This window comes from Lactuca virosa, chromosome 5 (genome assembly GCF_052849685.1).
Source record: "Lactuca virosa cultivar CGN04683 chromosome 5, Lactuca_virosa_CGN04683_v6, whole genome shotgun sequence".
In the NCBI taxonomy this organism is placed as follows: domain Eukaryota; kingdom Viridiplantae; phylum Streptophyta; class Magnoliopsida; order Asterales; family Asteraceae; genus Lactuca; species Lactuca virosa.
This window is the reverse complement of record NC_136430.1, coordinates 213,072,468-213,086,573: the sequence shown is the minus strand read 5'-3', so window position 1 is coordinate 213,086,573 and position 14,106 is coordinate 213,072,468. Positions and strand designations below refer to the sequence as shown.

Here is a 14,106-nt window from a genome sequence, read left to right as displayed (position 1 = left end):
TAAATTACCCTTCGCAGGCCATGTTTAGCACGACCCTTAAAACGTACCTAGTGTATATATATATATATATATATATATATATCACACAAAGATGTAAATTATTCTCATGTTTTAGGCCTTTTTCTATAAAGCACATGTGTCGTACTATATGTATATGTGACCTTACGTTAGTGTAAAGTTATCGGTTACTATAATAATACAAGTGTCCAACATTAACAATCAGGGCTCATCTCAGTAATATACTCAAATTTATATTTTGAAGAGATAATGTTCATAACTTTAAAGCATAGACGTTAATTATCATAAAAACTTGAGATGAAGTATAATTCGCCATTTTTGTTTACATTTCAATAAGCATTTTCAAAAACTATCGTGGACTAAACTCAGAAAGTGATGCATCATTTCTAGAAAATTGATTGCTAACAATATTTTGCATGTAAAAGCCTGGCTCTGATGGTACTTGGAGGGTGATGGAAAAGCTACTGAGCATAAGAACAAACGAAGACATCGTTGGCCTGTCTAGTGCATTATTTTGAACACATAATAAGGCAATGTGAATGGTTCTGAATATGTCATCTAAAGAACATGATCCATTCAACAATATGGGATCTATTATATATGATGGTGTTCCATCTTGCCAACATCTCCATGCCTAAAAACAATCGATGTATATTCTTAGATGTCATGTCAAATGGTGAAATACCACAATTAACTTAAATGTTAAAAACAATGTACTTACATAGCTGAGAAAGGAGATACTATCCTCATGTTGGAAACTTTGGTTCTTTTGGCCTCTTATTATTTCTAATACTAGGACTCCAAAACTAAAGACATCTACCTTAACCGAGAATTGACCATGCATCACATATTCCGGTGCCATGTAACCACTGCAAAATTGTGTTATGTGAATAAAAGTTAGCGATCGATGATCAATAGGACTACAAGCATTGAGAATATTTTAAAATACTATTTGTACACAAAATGTGTCTTTAGAACCCTAATGTACAGTTAATGAGCCATGCAATAGGATTATATGAATTGTGTCTCAAATGTGGTTTACTTACTAGGTTCAACAATGCCTCTTATGTCGCCATGAGTTACATTAGTGTGAAACGACCTTGCCATGCCAAAGTCTGTGATTTTGGGGTTCATTTCATCATCTAACAAAACATTACTAGCTTTGAGATCACGATGGATGATTCTAAGTCTTGAGTCTTCATGAAGGTATTGTAGTCCTCGTGCAATACCTTCTACGATTTTGTAGCTAGTATCCCAATCAAGAAGTGTTCGTTTTTCTGGATCTACAAATTCAAAAGTTAACAACATACGCAAAGAGAATCATGCATATAGCAATAAATAAGTCACAAACAAATGGTGCAGTATGAATGACATCATTACCGAATAAAAACATATCTAGGCTTGCATTCTAATTTTAGATCTTATTTCTATGAGAATATTTTTTAGGTTACTGTTTATCTGTTCTTTGGTTAATAGTGGTAGATAAACAAATCATGTAGTATCTTTTATGTCGACGGACATTTCTTTTGTACTAACGAAGTAAAATATTTCGTTTTCTCTTTTTAACGTATTCAAAATATTAAATCTTGAGGGAACGTTTCTGAATATATTTTCTTTCTTTATTTTAAGATCTGTTTTGTTAATTTTTGAAAGAAGTTCTTGTTTAATCATTAGGCTTCCTTGAAAACCTTCTCCATTTTCAACGAAGCTTAATGTATGATCTGAAGTTTGTTCTTCAAAATCTTCTTCTCTACCTTTATTTTTTAAGGATAAATCCATAACAAGGCTCTGATACTAGGAATTGGTTGCGGATAAAGTTAAGTTAAAATCTTATCTTTTAACTCAGTTAAATATCTTTTGTTAGATAAAAGACTCTTTTTTATTGAATTTTGTACACGAATGTGTGCAAATCTGTTACTTTTAGCATTTATTTGCCTTCTAAAATCATCTCGTATAGACGTTTGTAACGTTAAATCTATAAAAGAAATCTCATTATTAATATAATTTAAATTTCTTTGATGTTGTTTAATAGAAATTATGCAATCTTTTATTTGAGAAATCAAGAACTTATTAGGTTCTTGATTAGCTAGTACTTTATTACTACTCATTTGAGTTGTTATAAGATTTTTTTTATAAAAGATAATTAATTATAGAGTTTATAGTTTTTTAAATTGAAAAACTTTAAGGAGATAGTTTTGTTATAAATTTAAAAGATAGTTTTCATACCTTGCTCGTGCTTGAGGCTCTATGACTTCTTCGTCAATCTTGGTGTCGATCTTTCCTTTTTACCTATGTCCTTCTGACTAGCGGTACTTGTTAGTACTAGATCATATGACAAATAAGACTTCAGACTATAGAAATACAGATATTTGCACGAAAGATGGATTAAGAAAATTTCTCTTATTTATAAACGAACTAAAACCCGAAGGTTTTTACAATTTAAAACTATAAACCCTATATGGGGTTTTACTCACACATTTGCAGATTTCAATAGAATGCTTAAGGCTCTCGTATTTTCACTCTGCCTACAAATGAAAGCATAACTCTCTATTTATAGAATCATAGAGAGGATCTGATACAAGTGTTTTATGTTACTGCTGACCAAATCATCCACTAACTACATTATTGTGTAGTGGCTTATCTTTGAGGGTCCTCTCTTATTTGGTGTTTGTCGAGGAATCTTCTTTAATAATAGTTTTGCCATTATTATTTTCGGTAGTGGAGGCCACCTTGATGGTTAAGCATTGACAGTTGTATCTATTAGTGCTTTTGTGGAGTGTCTTACAGATGTCTGCCACGTGTTTGCCGATTAAGTCTGGATTTAGCAAAGAGTTTTGGAAGGCTAAGAACAGTTGTTCATCAGCCAGAGAAATCTCTTTGTTGTATTTGCTGTAGATTAAGGTCTTCTCATTGGCATCATATCCATTGACGAAGATCTTGTCATCCGCTGAAAAAACTGAAAATCTTATTGATAAAGATTTCAATTCTAGATTTTGCTAGCTGGAGGATATCGGCTCTTTCAAGCTTTTCTTCCATGGCTTTGCTGGGCAGATAGGTTTCTTGCTTGCAGATTCCTATCTGTACTAAATGATGAGGATGATATTTTATTTCATCCTTATCATTCCAGTATGGGATGCTATTGTTGAATTTTAGAAAAATGTCTTGATCCTTTTTGCAGCATCTTGTTCTGAAAGTTTTTATTGCTTTTGTAAAGATTTTAGAAAAAAGCTTTATTTCTTGCAGGTTTTGACTAGGATAGATGGTTTTTACCAATCCTAGTTGAAATGCTTCATACACTTGTAAAGAGTTGGCATTTTGTAGAAATTGTAGTGGCTTAAATTCTTCCCGTCAGTAGTGGATAATTTTTCTTCTATATAGATGGATTTGTATTCATTTCACCAGGGAAGTTCTTGAGAATGAGAAACTCAATGTTAGGATGCTAAAAGAGGAAGTAAAAACTAAATTTGGCATAGAAGTTAGTATGGGACAGTGTACGAGAGCTAAGCAACATGCCATGTCTCTTGTGGAAGGTATCATAGTGGAAAATTATGCAAAGTTGTGGCCCTATGGTGAGGAGATAAGAAGGTCTAATCCAGGGTTAATAGTCAAGTTGTCTGTTAACTCTATACCAGATGGGAAAACCTACTTTAGCAAGATATATATATATATATATATATATATATATATATATATATATATATATATATATATATATATATATATATATATATATGTGTGTGTGTGTGTGTGTGTGTGTGTGTTTTGGTGCACTAAAGCAGGGTTGGAGAAGTGGATGTAGAGGGATTATAAACTTGGATGGGTGTTTTTTTAAAATTAATGTGTAGTGGTGAGTTATTATGTGTTGATGGGGGATATGGAAACAATCATATCTACCCAATAGCTTAGGTTGTGGCATGTGTGGAAAATAAATACAATTAGAAATGGTTTCTAGAAAATCTAATAGAAGATCTGCATCTTGAATCTAGGTATGCTAAAAATTTGATGTCATATCAACACAAGGTATGGTTGTGTTCATTATGCTTTAGGTGTTCCAATTATGATCATGTTCTAACTATCCTTATGATGTAAATACATGGGTTAATTGAAGCAGTGGAGAATTTATTCCTAGACATAGAACATAGGCAATGTGTTGTGCATGTTCTGTCCAACTTCAACAAGAAAATTCCTAGTGATCAATATGAGACAATGTTTGGAAGGCAAGTAAGGCGTTAACTGAATCTCTTTTCAATACAACAATGAAAGAGATTCAAATGTTTAGCCCTACTGTATATGTGCATCTTATTGGAATGAATCCAAATTCATGGTCCAGAGCGTTATTTCAGCCAGGATTGGGGTGTGATGTTGTTGAGAATGGCTTGTCTGAAAACTTTAACAATGTTCTCTTGGATGCAAGGAAGAACCCATTATTATTATGTTGGAGGATATAAGGTTGTATGTGATGCAGATGATGTGTATTTGAGAATGAAAGGGAATGGATGGGGAGTCTTAGATGTATGTCCAAAGATAAGGCTTGCCATAAATAAATCGAAGATCCAACAAAGGTTTGTTCTTTTTTGTCACTCACTCATTTTCTACCATTGTTGTTGTCATACTAATTGTGTTTATTTATAGGTGTTGACAAGTGCTGCCTAGTGGATTAAATACCTTTGAGACAAGAAACTTAGAAGAGTCATATGGTGTTGAATTAGATAAGAAAACATGTACTTGTAGGGTATGGCAGCTAAATAGGTATGGCTATGTTCATTTAGTAGCAGACATTTCTTATGTAAACAAGAATGTAGAGGCCTTTGTGGATCCTTTATATCGTGCAACCATATATATGAAAACCTACAAGTACTCCATAAGAAGTATGCATAAGAGTGAAATGTGGCCCCTGACAGATTATATAACACTATTGCCACCACTAAAAAGGAAGATGCCAGGAAGACCCACTATTAAGAGGAAGAGAAACAGTACAGAGGTTAATGGATCACAAAGTATCAAAGGCAGGAAAAATAATTATGTGTTGTGTTTGTAATAAGGTAAGGCACAACAAGTCAACTTGTGATGCAGTGGAAAGGCCCCGAAAATTACAGGTAAATAAAAGAAGGGTCAAGATCCAGGTGGTAGTGGTGTGAAAATTACAGGTAAATATAACAAGAAATATTTTTCATTAATATTCAACAACAATAACATTACAACCACGTCTTGGGTACAATAAACTAGTTCGTGAACAATAATCGGGGTAATCGGGTAATCGATACCCCCGAAACACCATTGAAGAACTGTAATCCCACGAAACCAACAAAGCCCTTAAAATAAGTCAAACAAACACCTAAATTAACCAACATTACATATACTAAACCAACTAACATCATTACCATTGAAATCAAGAGAAACCCAACTAACATTAGTACCAAATACGACATCCACAAAACGATTCCGGTGGACCACATACCCACACTACTTCGAGGATCGATTAACCCAGCTCAAAACAACACCCACTCCAACAATCAAAATCCATAAACTGAAATTGAACCTTCTTTGTATCACCGCCATCTGGTCCCTTATTTCGATGAGCTTTTGGTTGATGTCGTTTCTCATGTTTTCCATTTCGACCTGCATCTCCATAGGCAACAACTCGTTTTCAGTGGGGATGTCTAAGTCCGACGTGTGGAATCCTCCGTAGGAAAAGCTACCAGTTGAAGCCATGATCGTCGAGAGGAATGGAAGTTATAAAGACAGAAGGACAAAAAATGCTAGACAATTGTTGCTCTATAAGGGTAACATTGTAAGGATGTTTAACCTAAAAGAGGAATACGATTATATATAGAGGACCGCAAGCCACCTAAGAACCCTTGATCCTCAAGGGTTGTACTATTCATGCCACATAATGGTCCATGTCGGCTTTAATGTATCCTGCGTGTAAGTCCACATCATCGAGATTTTTCATTCGTGTCAGTAAAACCTAATGTAAAGGGTTAAATGACATTTTAAAACGGTCATACAAGACTTCATTACCTTTTTGGAACAAAAAAATAAATTAATGACCTTTTAAACCAAACATGACAAGTTCATTGGGCTAATATAACATTTTCCCTTTCAACGTCAACCTATATAAGATGTAAAGAGTTGCCATGTTAATTAAACATAGATCTAAAAATCCACTATGGACTACTCTATTAACAAATATAAAAACAACAGATTTAAACAATATATTGATACAAATCTACATATTACCATTGTAGTTATTACAAACTTAAACTCACAACAAAGGTTTATTAAATATAAGATAAATGTTCAACTTAAGTTTTACAACATTTATTACTATGATATTTTTTTTAGAAATTGCTCTGCTACCCTTTCTTCTTTGTATTTTTGGTGCCCAAAATCTCATTTATTTGCTCTTCTACCCTTCCTTATTTCTTACTTTGCAAATAAGGGTTGCAACTTAGCTCAGCTACACATTCTCGGTGTTTGGTGATTTTTTCACTTTTAGTCCCTTTGACAAATTTAGCATAGTATTATTAGAACCCAAGTTCATTTTATTTATATATAAATCTGTTTAACACAAGGATCGCACTGTTATTGTTTATTTCAACCAATCATCATACTTTCAAACAAATAAAAAATAACACCATATTCTATAGTTGGTAAGAATGATTAAAAAATGGATAATGTTAATTAAGTAACCCAACTTTTCTAAAAGTGTCACACAGGCCCCTGAACTATATAAAAGTGCTGTAATCAGTGTCATTTATATAAAATCTAAGATGAAGAAACAACATGTTACCTGCAATACTTCTTGAACCAAACTCCAATGTTAACAAAGCTTTCAAAATCAGATTGTGGTCTGCAACCAAAAAAAAAAAAAACATAATCAATCACTGATATTTTAATATTAGAATGAGTGGTTGAAAAAACATGTCATAAAGACAAATATTTTTTTAATCATGTTATTATTTAATGAAGGAAGATATTTAATGTTTTACAAAATAAATACAAGATTTTTCAAAGTACATTGCTATTTCTTGCATCTCAGTATAGAAGAGTTGAGGAAATGTTCACCTATTAATAGGATGTATATCTTGAGGAAAAACAATCACTTTCAATGGAACTCCTTTTTCCTTTAATGCCCTTGCAAACTTTGCATATCATATTTAAACATTTCAAATTAGTATCCATGGGACCCACAAAATGAAATGAAAAAACACTTTTAAAGTACAATGCTATTTCAAACAAATAATAAAAGTACGTTGTCATTTCTTGCAATTTAACCCTATTTTATAAAATGAAGATCAATAATACTCACTTGCAATCCATTTGTAACTGGAACACGGATATCTTTAGCACTTAAGAGGAATAGTGTAGGAGTTTTCACCTTGAAAAAAAAAGCACATTAAATCAAATAAACATAGAGAAAAAGACAAATAAGGTTATTCTCATTTAAATCAAATAAAACCAATAAACATAGAGAAAAAGACAAATAAGGTTATTCCCATTTAAACCTAAATATCTAATTTTGTATTAAATCTTGGAAAGTCGTAAATGGGATTAGCCTAATTCGTTATTTTCTCATAAACTTTATCAATAACTATTTCAAATGCTTACAAGAAAAAATATATTATTATTTTAATAGTATACTTTTGCCTGTTTTTCTCCCACTATAAAGACCCATAAGTTGAGTTGTTTTTTGAGCAAATTACACGAATGGTCCCTAACTTATTTTTTTAACTCCTACTGTTTGTTTTTGTTGCGCGTTTGGTCCTTTGTCTTACCTAAAAAGACTATTTTTCCCTTGATTTTTTAATTTATTTAAATAACATGAGTAGGTAAGATAAGGTAAGGTCAGGTGGAAGTGGAAGTGGAAGTGGAAGTGGAAGTGGGGTTGGGGTGTGTTTATTTAAATAAATTAAAAAAATCAAGGGTAAAATAGTCTTTTTAGGTAAGACAAAGGACCAAGCGCGCAACAAAAACAAACAGTAGGAGTTAAAAAAATAAGTTAGGGACCATTCGTGCAAATTACCCCAAACCATAGGGACCATTCATGTAATTTACTCTTGTTTTTTTAAGGCTAAATGCAAGAAATAGCAATGTACTTTCATTTACTTGTTTTTTATTAAAGGTTTTTTACTTAAGAGAAATTATAAGCATTATAGCATTGTGTTTAGATGACATTGCTACAATTTGATAGATTTATCAATTTACAATGTTGTAATATAATATGTAAATGCGTTATACCTTTGACACATGGGAAATAGGAGACTTTTGATGAAAAAATGAAAGGAGTTCAGATGAAGGGGATTCAGTATATAAAGAAAGCCCCTCATTTCCAAATGCTTCCACAAAACACCAATCTGGAATATCTGATGTTTCCACCATTAAAGCAAGATTACACACAGGGTTCCTCACACAAGCTGCAACAAATTTATCGGGTGCCTGTATAATAATTAATAGCAATGTACTTTCATTTACTTTTTATTACAGTATCTTACTTTCATTTTTACTATTACAACAATCTTTTTCTTTTAAAGAATTATACTTTGTAAAAACTACCTAATCATAGCTTTGTAGTTGTACTTTCAATTTTTTTTTATTTCTTATAATGGCAATGTACTTTGAAAAATCTACCCAATTAAAGAAATGAAATTTGCTTTGTATCTGGATGACAATGCTAATTAATGGGTTAATATCATAAAAAGACCTTATATTTTGTGTATTTTTTTTTTGGATTAAACATCATCTTTATTTTTATTTTTTTCCTGAAAAGGACCTTGTATTTTTTTCATTTTCTCTGAAAAAACCCTCAAGTTTGTCCTTTTTTTGGGCTAATCTCAAAAAAGACCTTATATTGTGTTTTTTACGAATTAAACCTCAAATTTATTTTTTTCCTGAAAAAGACCATGTATTTTTTTCATTGTTTCCGATTTGGCCCTTTTAGTCATTTTTTGCCAAAATAATTATAAAATGTGAGGGTTTTTTCGAGAAATAATAAAAAATTTGAGGGTTTATTTGGAAGCATTTAGAAGGTTGAGGGTTTTTTTCAGAAAAAAAAAAAATACAAAGTTGAGGGCTTTTTCGGAAAAAATGAAAAAATACAAGGTCTTTTTCAGGCAAAAAATAAATTTGAGATTAACCCTTTTTCCGTAAAAGCACTCAACCTTCTAAATGTTTCCAAATCAATCCTCACATTTTACAACTTTTTTTCGGGAAAAAAAAAATGACTAAAAGGGTCAGATCGAAAAAAATGAAAAAATGCAAGGTCTGTTTCAGGAAAAAAAAATTCATCTGGAAAAAACACAAAATATAAGGTCATTTATGAGATTAATTAACCCCTATAATTGGGTTGAATTTTTAAAATACAATGTTGAATTTATAATAAACAAATCAATATATAGAAGAAGGGCCCACTTTAATACCTGTCCAATCAAGTGTGAAGCTAAGAAACCACCATGTGACAAACCAACCACACTTATTTTCAATGGATTTGCAAGCCTCATATCAATCACATGATCTATAGCTACAAGGACATCGTTTACATCCTTCAAACAAAACAAATATTTTAAGGGCAAAATGGTCATTTTCAAAAAGTTAACAAATGGGTTGCTAAATTAGATGCCAAATAAAAACGTTAGGAACCAGTGAAATGGGGATGAAAAATGCAACAAACTTCTTTTTGGAACATATCTAAAAAGAAGTTATATATGAATTGACCAATTTGCCCTTTACTAAAATGATGTTGAAATCTTTATGTATATGTAAAGAAAAGGCACCTGTGATCCGACTTTTCCTGGAAGTGATTGCAATGCTTCCTCACCAAATCCAAGTGAACCTCTATAAAAACATTGATAAAAGTTTAAGGAAATGCTTCCAACAAAAAGTAAAGGACTCAAGAAATAAAATTAAATTAAAAAAATAGCATGATTTTGTTAAAGATTGAATGCAAGAAATAAAATCAACTTGCCTGTAATTCACAATTAACAAGCTAAAGCCAATTGAAGCAAGAAAAGCAGATGACTTTGAGAAACTTGTTAATGAAACATCTTGTGGGCCCCCATGAAGGATTACAGTTAATGGATCACACGTATGATCATGCTTTAATTTTGAGGACACAAATATAGCATCAAAAGGTTTGCATGCTCCTAAATTAGATTAAGTTATAATGTGTAATTAGATTTAATGCAAATCAAACAAGACTGTTTCTCAAGTTTCATTTTATAGAATATTTATGAAAAAGTAAATGGGGACTAATTTGTAAACAGTCAAAGAGTTATGTGAAAGCCTCCTTTCATTTTTTTTTTATTATGTCAAAAAAGAAACAACACCTTACTAGAATACCTTTAGTTAGATTGTTGGAGACATTCTTGATGGGTATCTTCAATATGTCAAATTGAAGGGATGAAAGTAAAGATTTGACCTGTTTATATCATACAAAAAAACATATTTTTTTTTAAATATTAATAGGTAGAAATACGTCTTGTTGTATTCAATTTCCAAAAGAACTTCATAAAGGACATAAGATGAACATGAACATGAACATACTTTCTCTTGACATTCAGATATTGGGCTTGAAACATCCCTCCAATGCCAGGTGGCATCTTTTGATTCGTCTTTAGTTAGACTACCATATTTGATCTGAGGTACATCTATAGGGCTGCTACATACTTCAAAAAGAAAACATGATAATTCATGAATTATCATGTAATGTATAAAATTCTCAATGGAACAATATAAAAGATTAGGTTTATATATATATATATATATATATATATATATATATATATATATATATATTACAAGCAAGGATGTTGTTTCCATCAAGTGTAAGTAAACTCCATGAATGATTTGAATCACTAGGAGTGATTCTTGAAACTTTCCCACTGAAAATAAAGGAATGAAATCCCAATTAGAGAATCTATAATGCAATTGGAAAAAAATTTGCCCATTGATTATATTATATTTAATATACCTTAGCATATTTACAGAAAGTATGACTTCAGTGCTTCCCCAAATGGAAGAAAATATCATTGTAAATCCATCTGAAAGCCATGGTTTACTAATCATATCAAAACAGTAGATCCCAGGAAAACAATCATCCTCATGACACATCACAACAGGAACCTAAAAAAATCGAATGTTTGTACTTTGTAAGTTTGAAATTTATAAAATTTATGTTTCAAGATCAATAAATCATTTTGTTCTCAAATCACCACATCAATGATCTTAGCAGGATGTGGTTCTCCTTCACTATTCCATTCAATTTTATGAAGAGAGTTTGTAGCATTATGTGCTCCAGAATCTACAGCACTTTTAGCAGATAAAAACACAAGAAACTTTCCATCTGGACTGAAAAGTGAAAAATGTAAAGTTATTGGTCCAATTATGTAAATTTTCAAATCAAACGGATCATACACACACACACACACACTTACGTGAATCTTGGAAGAAAAGCACTACTTGTGGCTTGACTCAAATTAACCAATGATACATTATTTGTAGCATTCTCTTTGATTTTTAATCCAAATAATGGAGCCTTTATAGCATATAAGGCACAAGGTCTATTAGTGCAATACTTCATTCCAAATTTTCTACTGCTTAAAGGCCACCCGACAAAAACCAGATACTGATGGGACCCTTTTGTTGGTGGGCCCCACACAACTTGTCCTACACTTAATGAACTCCCAATGTCTACAGCACAAACCTCTCCACTGTAATAACAAACCAAAAAAGAACAAAGATGATAAATTTTAGGGGAAAATGTAGGAAATAGCAATGTATAGTTGTATACTTCCTTTTTTTTTCCTTATTAGGGCATTGTACTTTAAAGAGTTTACCTATTAGTAACATGATGATTTGGACTATGATGACATGGCAAAAGTTAATAACTTTTTATGCAATGTAATTGTTCAATATAGAATGTCAATGGAAAAAATAGGAAATTGTCCAACCTGTTAATATTAATCACAAACAAAGCAGGATGTTTTTTTCCAGAATAGGCTTCACCCCAGTCTTCTTCCCAATCCCCTTGACCTTTCCAGCTATTATAATCTTTATGAGTGGGACCCGCATCCGTTTTGTAACCCGTATTGTTAAATGTTGGTTTGTGGAAACCCGATTCCTCTGCCACATAAGCAATGAGACTTTCATCTGGGCTCCATGAAATTCCCTCAAACCTGATTCATCAGAAGGTATGATTCTATAATCTATACTTTTTTTCAACTTTGAAAGATTGTTGCAGAAAAAATTACCATCCATCCACATACACAGAACCATGAACAGATTGAGGAACACGAATCTCCTTCTCTAATTGCAGTGGGCCCCAAATTTCAAACTGAGAGGGTGAATCATTTTCAGGGTTTCGTATCACAAGAAGCTTTTTCCCTGATGGAGAGGGAACCATTACAGAGGCACCTGTGATTTCAATTGGAAATGGTGACCATTGAACATTTAAAGTGCCATTAGAATCTTCAGAGATGAAACTTGATAACATAAGTTTCCTCTTCTTGTTTGATAAAAGATTTGGTTGGCTAAGTGAAAACATAATTTGAGTCCCCAAACCTGCAGAATATTTTAGGCACTGAGTCGATAAGAAGTAAAATTGAAGTCTCTTTTGACTTTATCGTATAATAACTAGCATTTTGTATACCATTGGAAGACTTGAAGGTCCATGCTTTGTCAATGGTAGACAAGGTTGCGAATTCTTTGTATATTTTGGATTGAGAAGCGTATTCTCCCTCGGTGAAGGCATCTAGATTGACTGCAACTTCCTTCACTTCACCAACTTCGGAGCCATCCATTTACTCAGAACACTAAACAGATGAAAACGATAAGGAGAAGACGAAGTTTTCAGACCAAAAGCAAAGGATAAATTAACAAGGTTGATTAAACAAAAAACCCTAACTTAAAGGAAAGAAATTGTAAGCAAGAACAGAATCATCCAGTCAAACACAAGTGAACCAATTCGGAAGAAAGAAAATTTACACTCGTGCATATGGACGATTAACGGTCATCTGTTATTAATACTTATGTAAATTCTGAAGTCAACGCTAAGACTCTTTACTTCACTCGAAGAAGTAAAACACTAGTTAGATGAATTTAATATGGGACTCCATTAAAAAGAATCAGAAAGAGAGAGAGGAAATTGATTTTTTCAGATGGATTGCAAAAGCAAGCACGAATTCCACAGAATGGATCAAACATATACATGGAACTTCAATCAGACCACACATTCGTCTGGATTGAAAGAATTGAGTAAATCTAGTGACACATAAAAACATAAATAATGGGGGGAAACACACATGGTGAAGCGGATAGAGGTAGAGGCAACTTACGGTGATAAAGAAGGACGAAGAAGAAGAAGAAGGTGGAACTGAAAATGGAACGTTGATCAGATATTGCAGCATCGTCAGCATCACTCACTATATTCCATCTGCTCCCAACTGCCAAGTATTTCCTCCATGCGAAGACAAAATACTCATTGAAGTAGTTCCATGTCGAGATAAAATGCAGTGTTAATTTTAAGAACTAGTACTTTACTAGCAAAATACCAAAAAAAAAAAAAAAAAGTCAGCTAAGTATATATGAAAATTTGATTTTCACATTTGTTATTATTATTTTTTTTTTACAATTATGTCACTTGAACTCTCCAATTTGGTTGGTTGGGTGTTAATATGACACAATGACATCTCAATTTAGATGACTAAATTTAGATGACGGGACATGTTAAAATTGAAAAAAAATAAATACATAAAAACGTGTTTTCATTTTTTCAATTTTGACATTAAATTTTAATTTTTTTTTCAAATTTAACATTTTATTTTTTTTGTTCTAAATCGAAAATTATTTTTTCCAATTTTGTTCAATGTTGATTATTTTTCCATTTGAAACTATATATATATATATATATATATATATATATATATATATATATATATATATATATTTTACATTTGGAACCGTATAAATACATTTTTTTTAATTTAAAAATCATATTTTTTGTATAAATACAAGGATTTTTACATACAAACCATAATGTTATGTATAAATATGTATTAGTTATATTATAACCATATTTTTTTTATTAAGAAA

General features: G+C 31.8%; 1 protein-coding gene across 5 annotated transcripts; it reads right to left on the bottom strand.

The window, feature by feature from the left end:
* Positions 1-5,358: 5,358 nt before the first annotated feature.
* Positions 5,359-13,521, bottom strand: LOC145114867 (acylamino-acid-releasing enzyme-like). Of its 5 annotated transcripts, XR_013711290.1 has the most exons (19): positions 13,350-13,519; positions 12,665-12,827; positions 12,267-12,576; positions 11,967-12,191; positions 11,451-11,726; positions 11,229-11,364; positions 10,988-11,139; positions 10,816-10,898; positions 10,561-10,682; positions 10,357-10,435; positions 9,983-10,160; positions 9,792-9,852; positions 9,438-9,560; positions 8,260-8,457; positions 7,331-7,399; positions 7,087-7,163; positions 6,812-6,871; positions 6,040-6,131; positions 5,359-5,937 (listed from the first exon to the last, which is right to left on the bottom strand). XR_013711290.1 is itself a non-coding variant. In XM_079050983.1 (18 exons), the coding sequence occupies exons 2-18, from the start codon at positions 12,813-12,815 to the stop codon at positions 6,101-6,103; spliced, it is 2,331 nt and encodes a 776-aa protein (XP_078907109.1). In that variant the 5' UTR covers positions 12,816-12,827; positions 13,350-13,519; the 3' UTR covers positions 5,359-6,100. The 5 variants fall into 5 exon arrangements, 3 of the variants coding, with proteins under 3 accessions (XP_078907109.1, XP_078907110.1, XP_078907111.1); XM_079050983.1 differs by having other exon boundaries at positions 5,359-6,131; XM_079050984.1 differs by lacking the exons at positions 5,359-5,937; positions 6,040-6,131 and adding an exon at positions 6,209-6,520 and having other exon boundaries at positions 13,350-13,518.
* Positions 13,522-14,106: the final 585 nt, after the last annotated feature.

Bases quoted from the DNA above. Each gene is read 5' to 3' on its own strand.
- LOC145114867 (XM_079050983.1), bottom strand. From the start codon at position 12,815: ATGGATGGCTCCGAAGTTGGTGAAGTGAAGGAAGTTGCAGTCAATCTA. The intron at 11,727-11,966 runs GTTGGACAATTT...TTGTTATTACAG, and splicing joins TTTGTGATTAATATTAACAG to TGGAGAGGTTTGTGCTGTAG. The intron at 9,561-9,791 runs GTGCCTTTTCTT...TTTTGTTTGAAG, and splicing joins CAGGAAAAGTCGGATCACAG to GATGTAAACGATGTCCTTGT.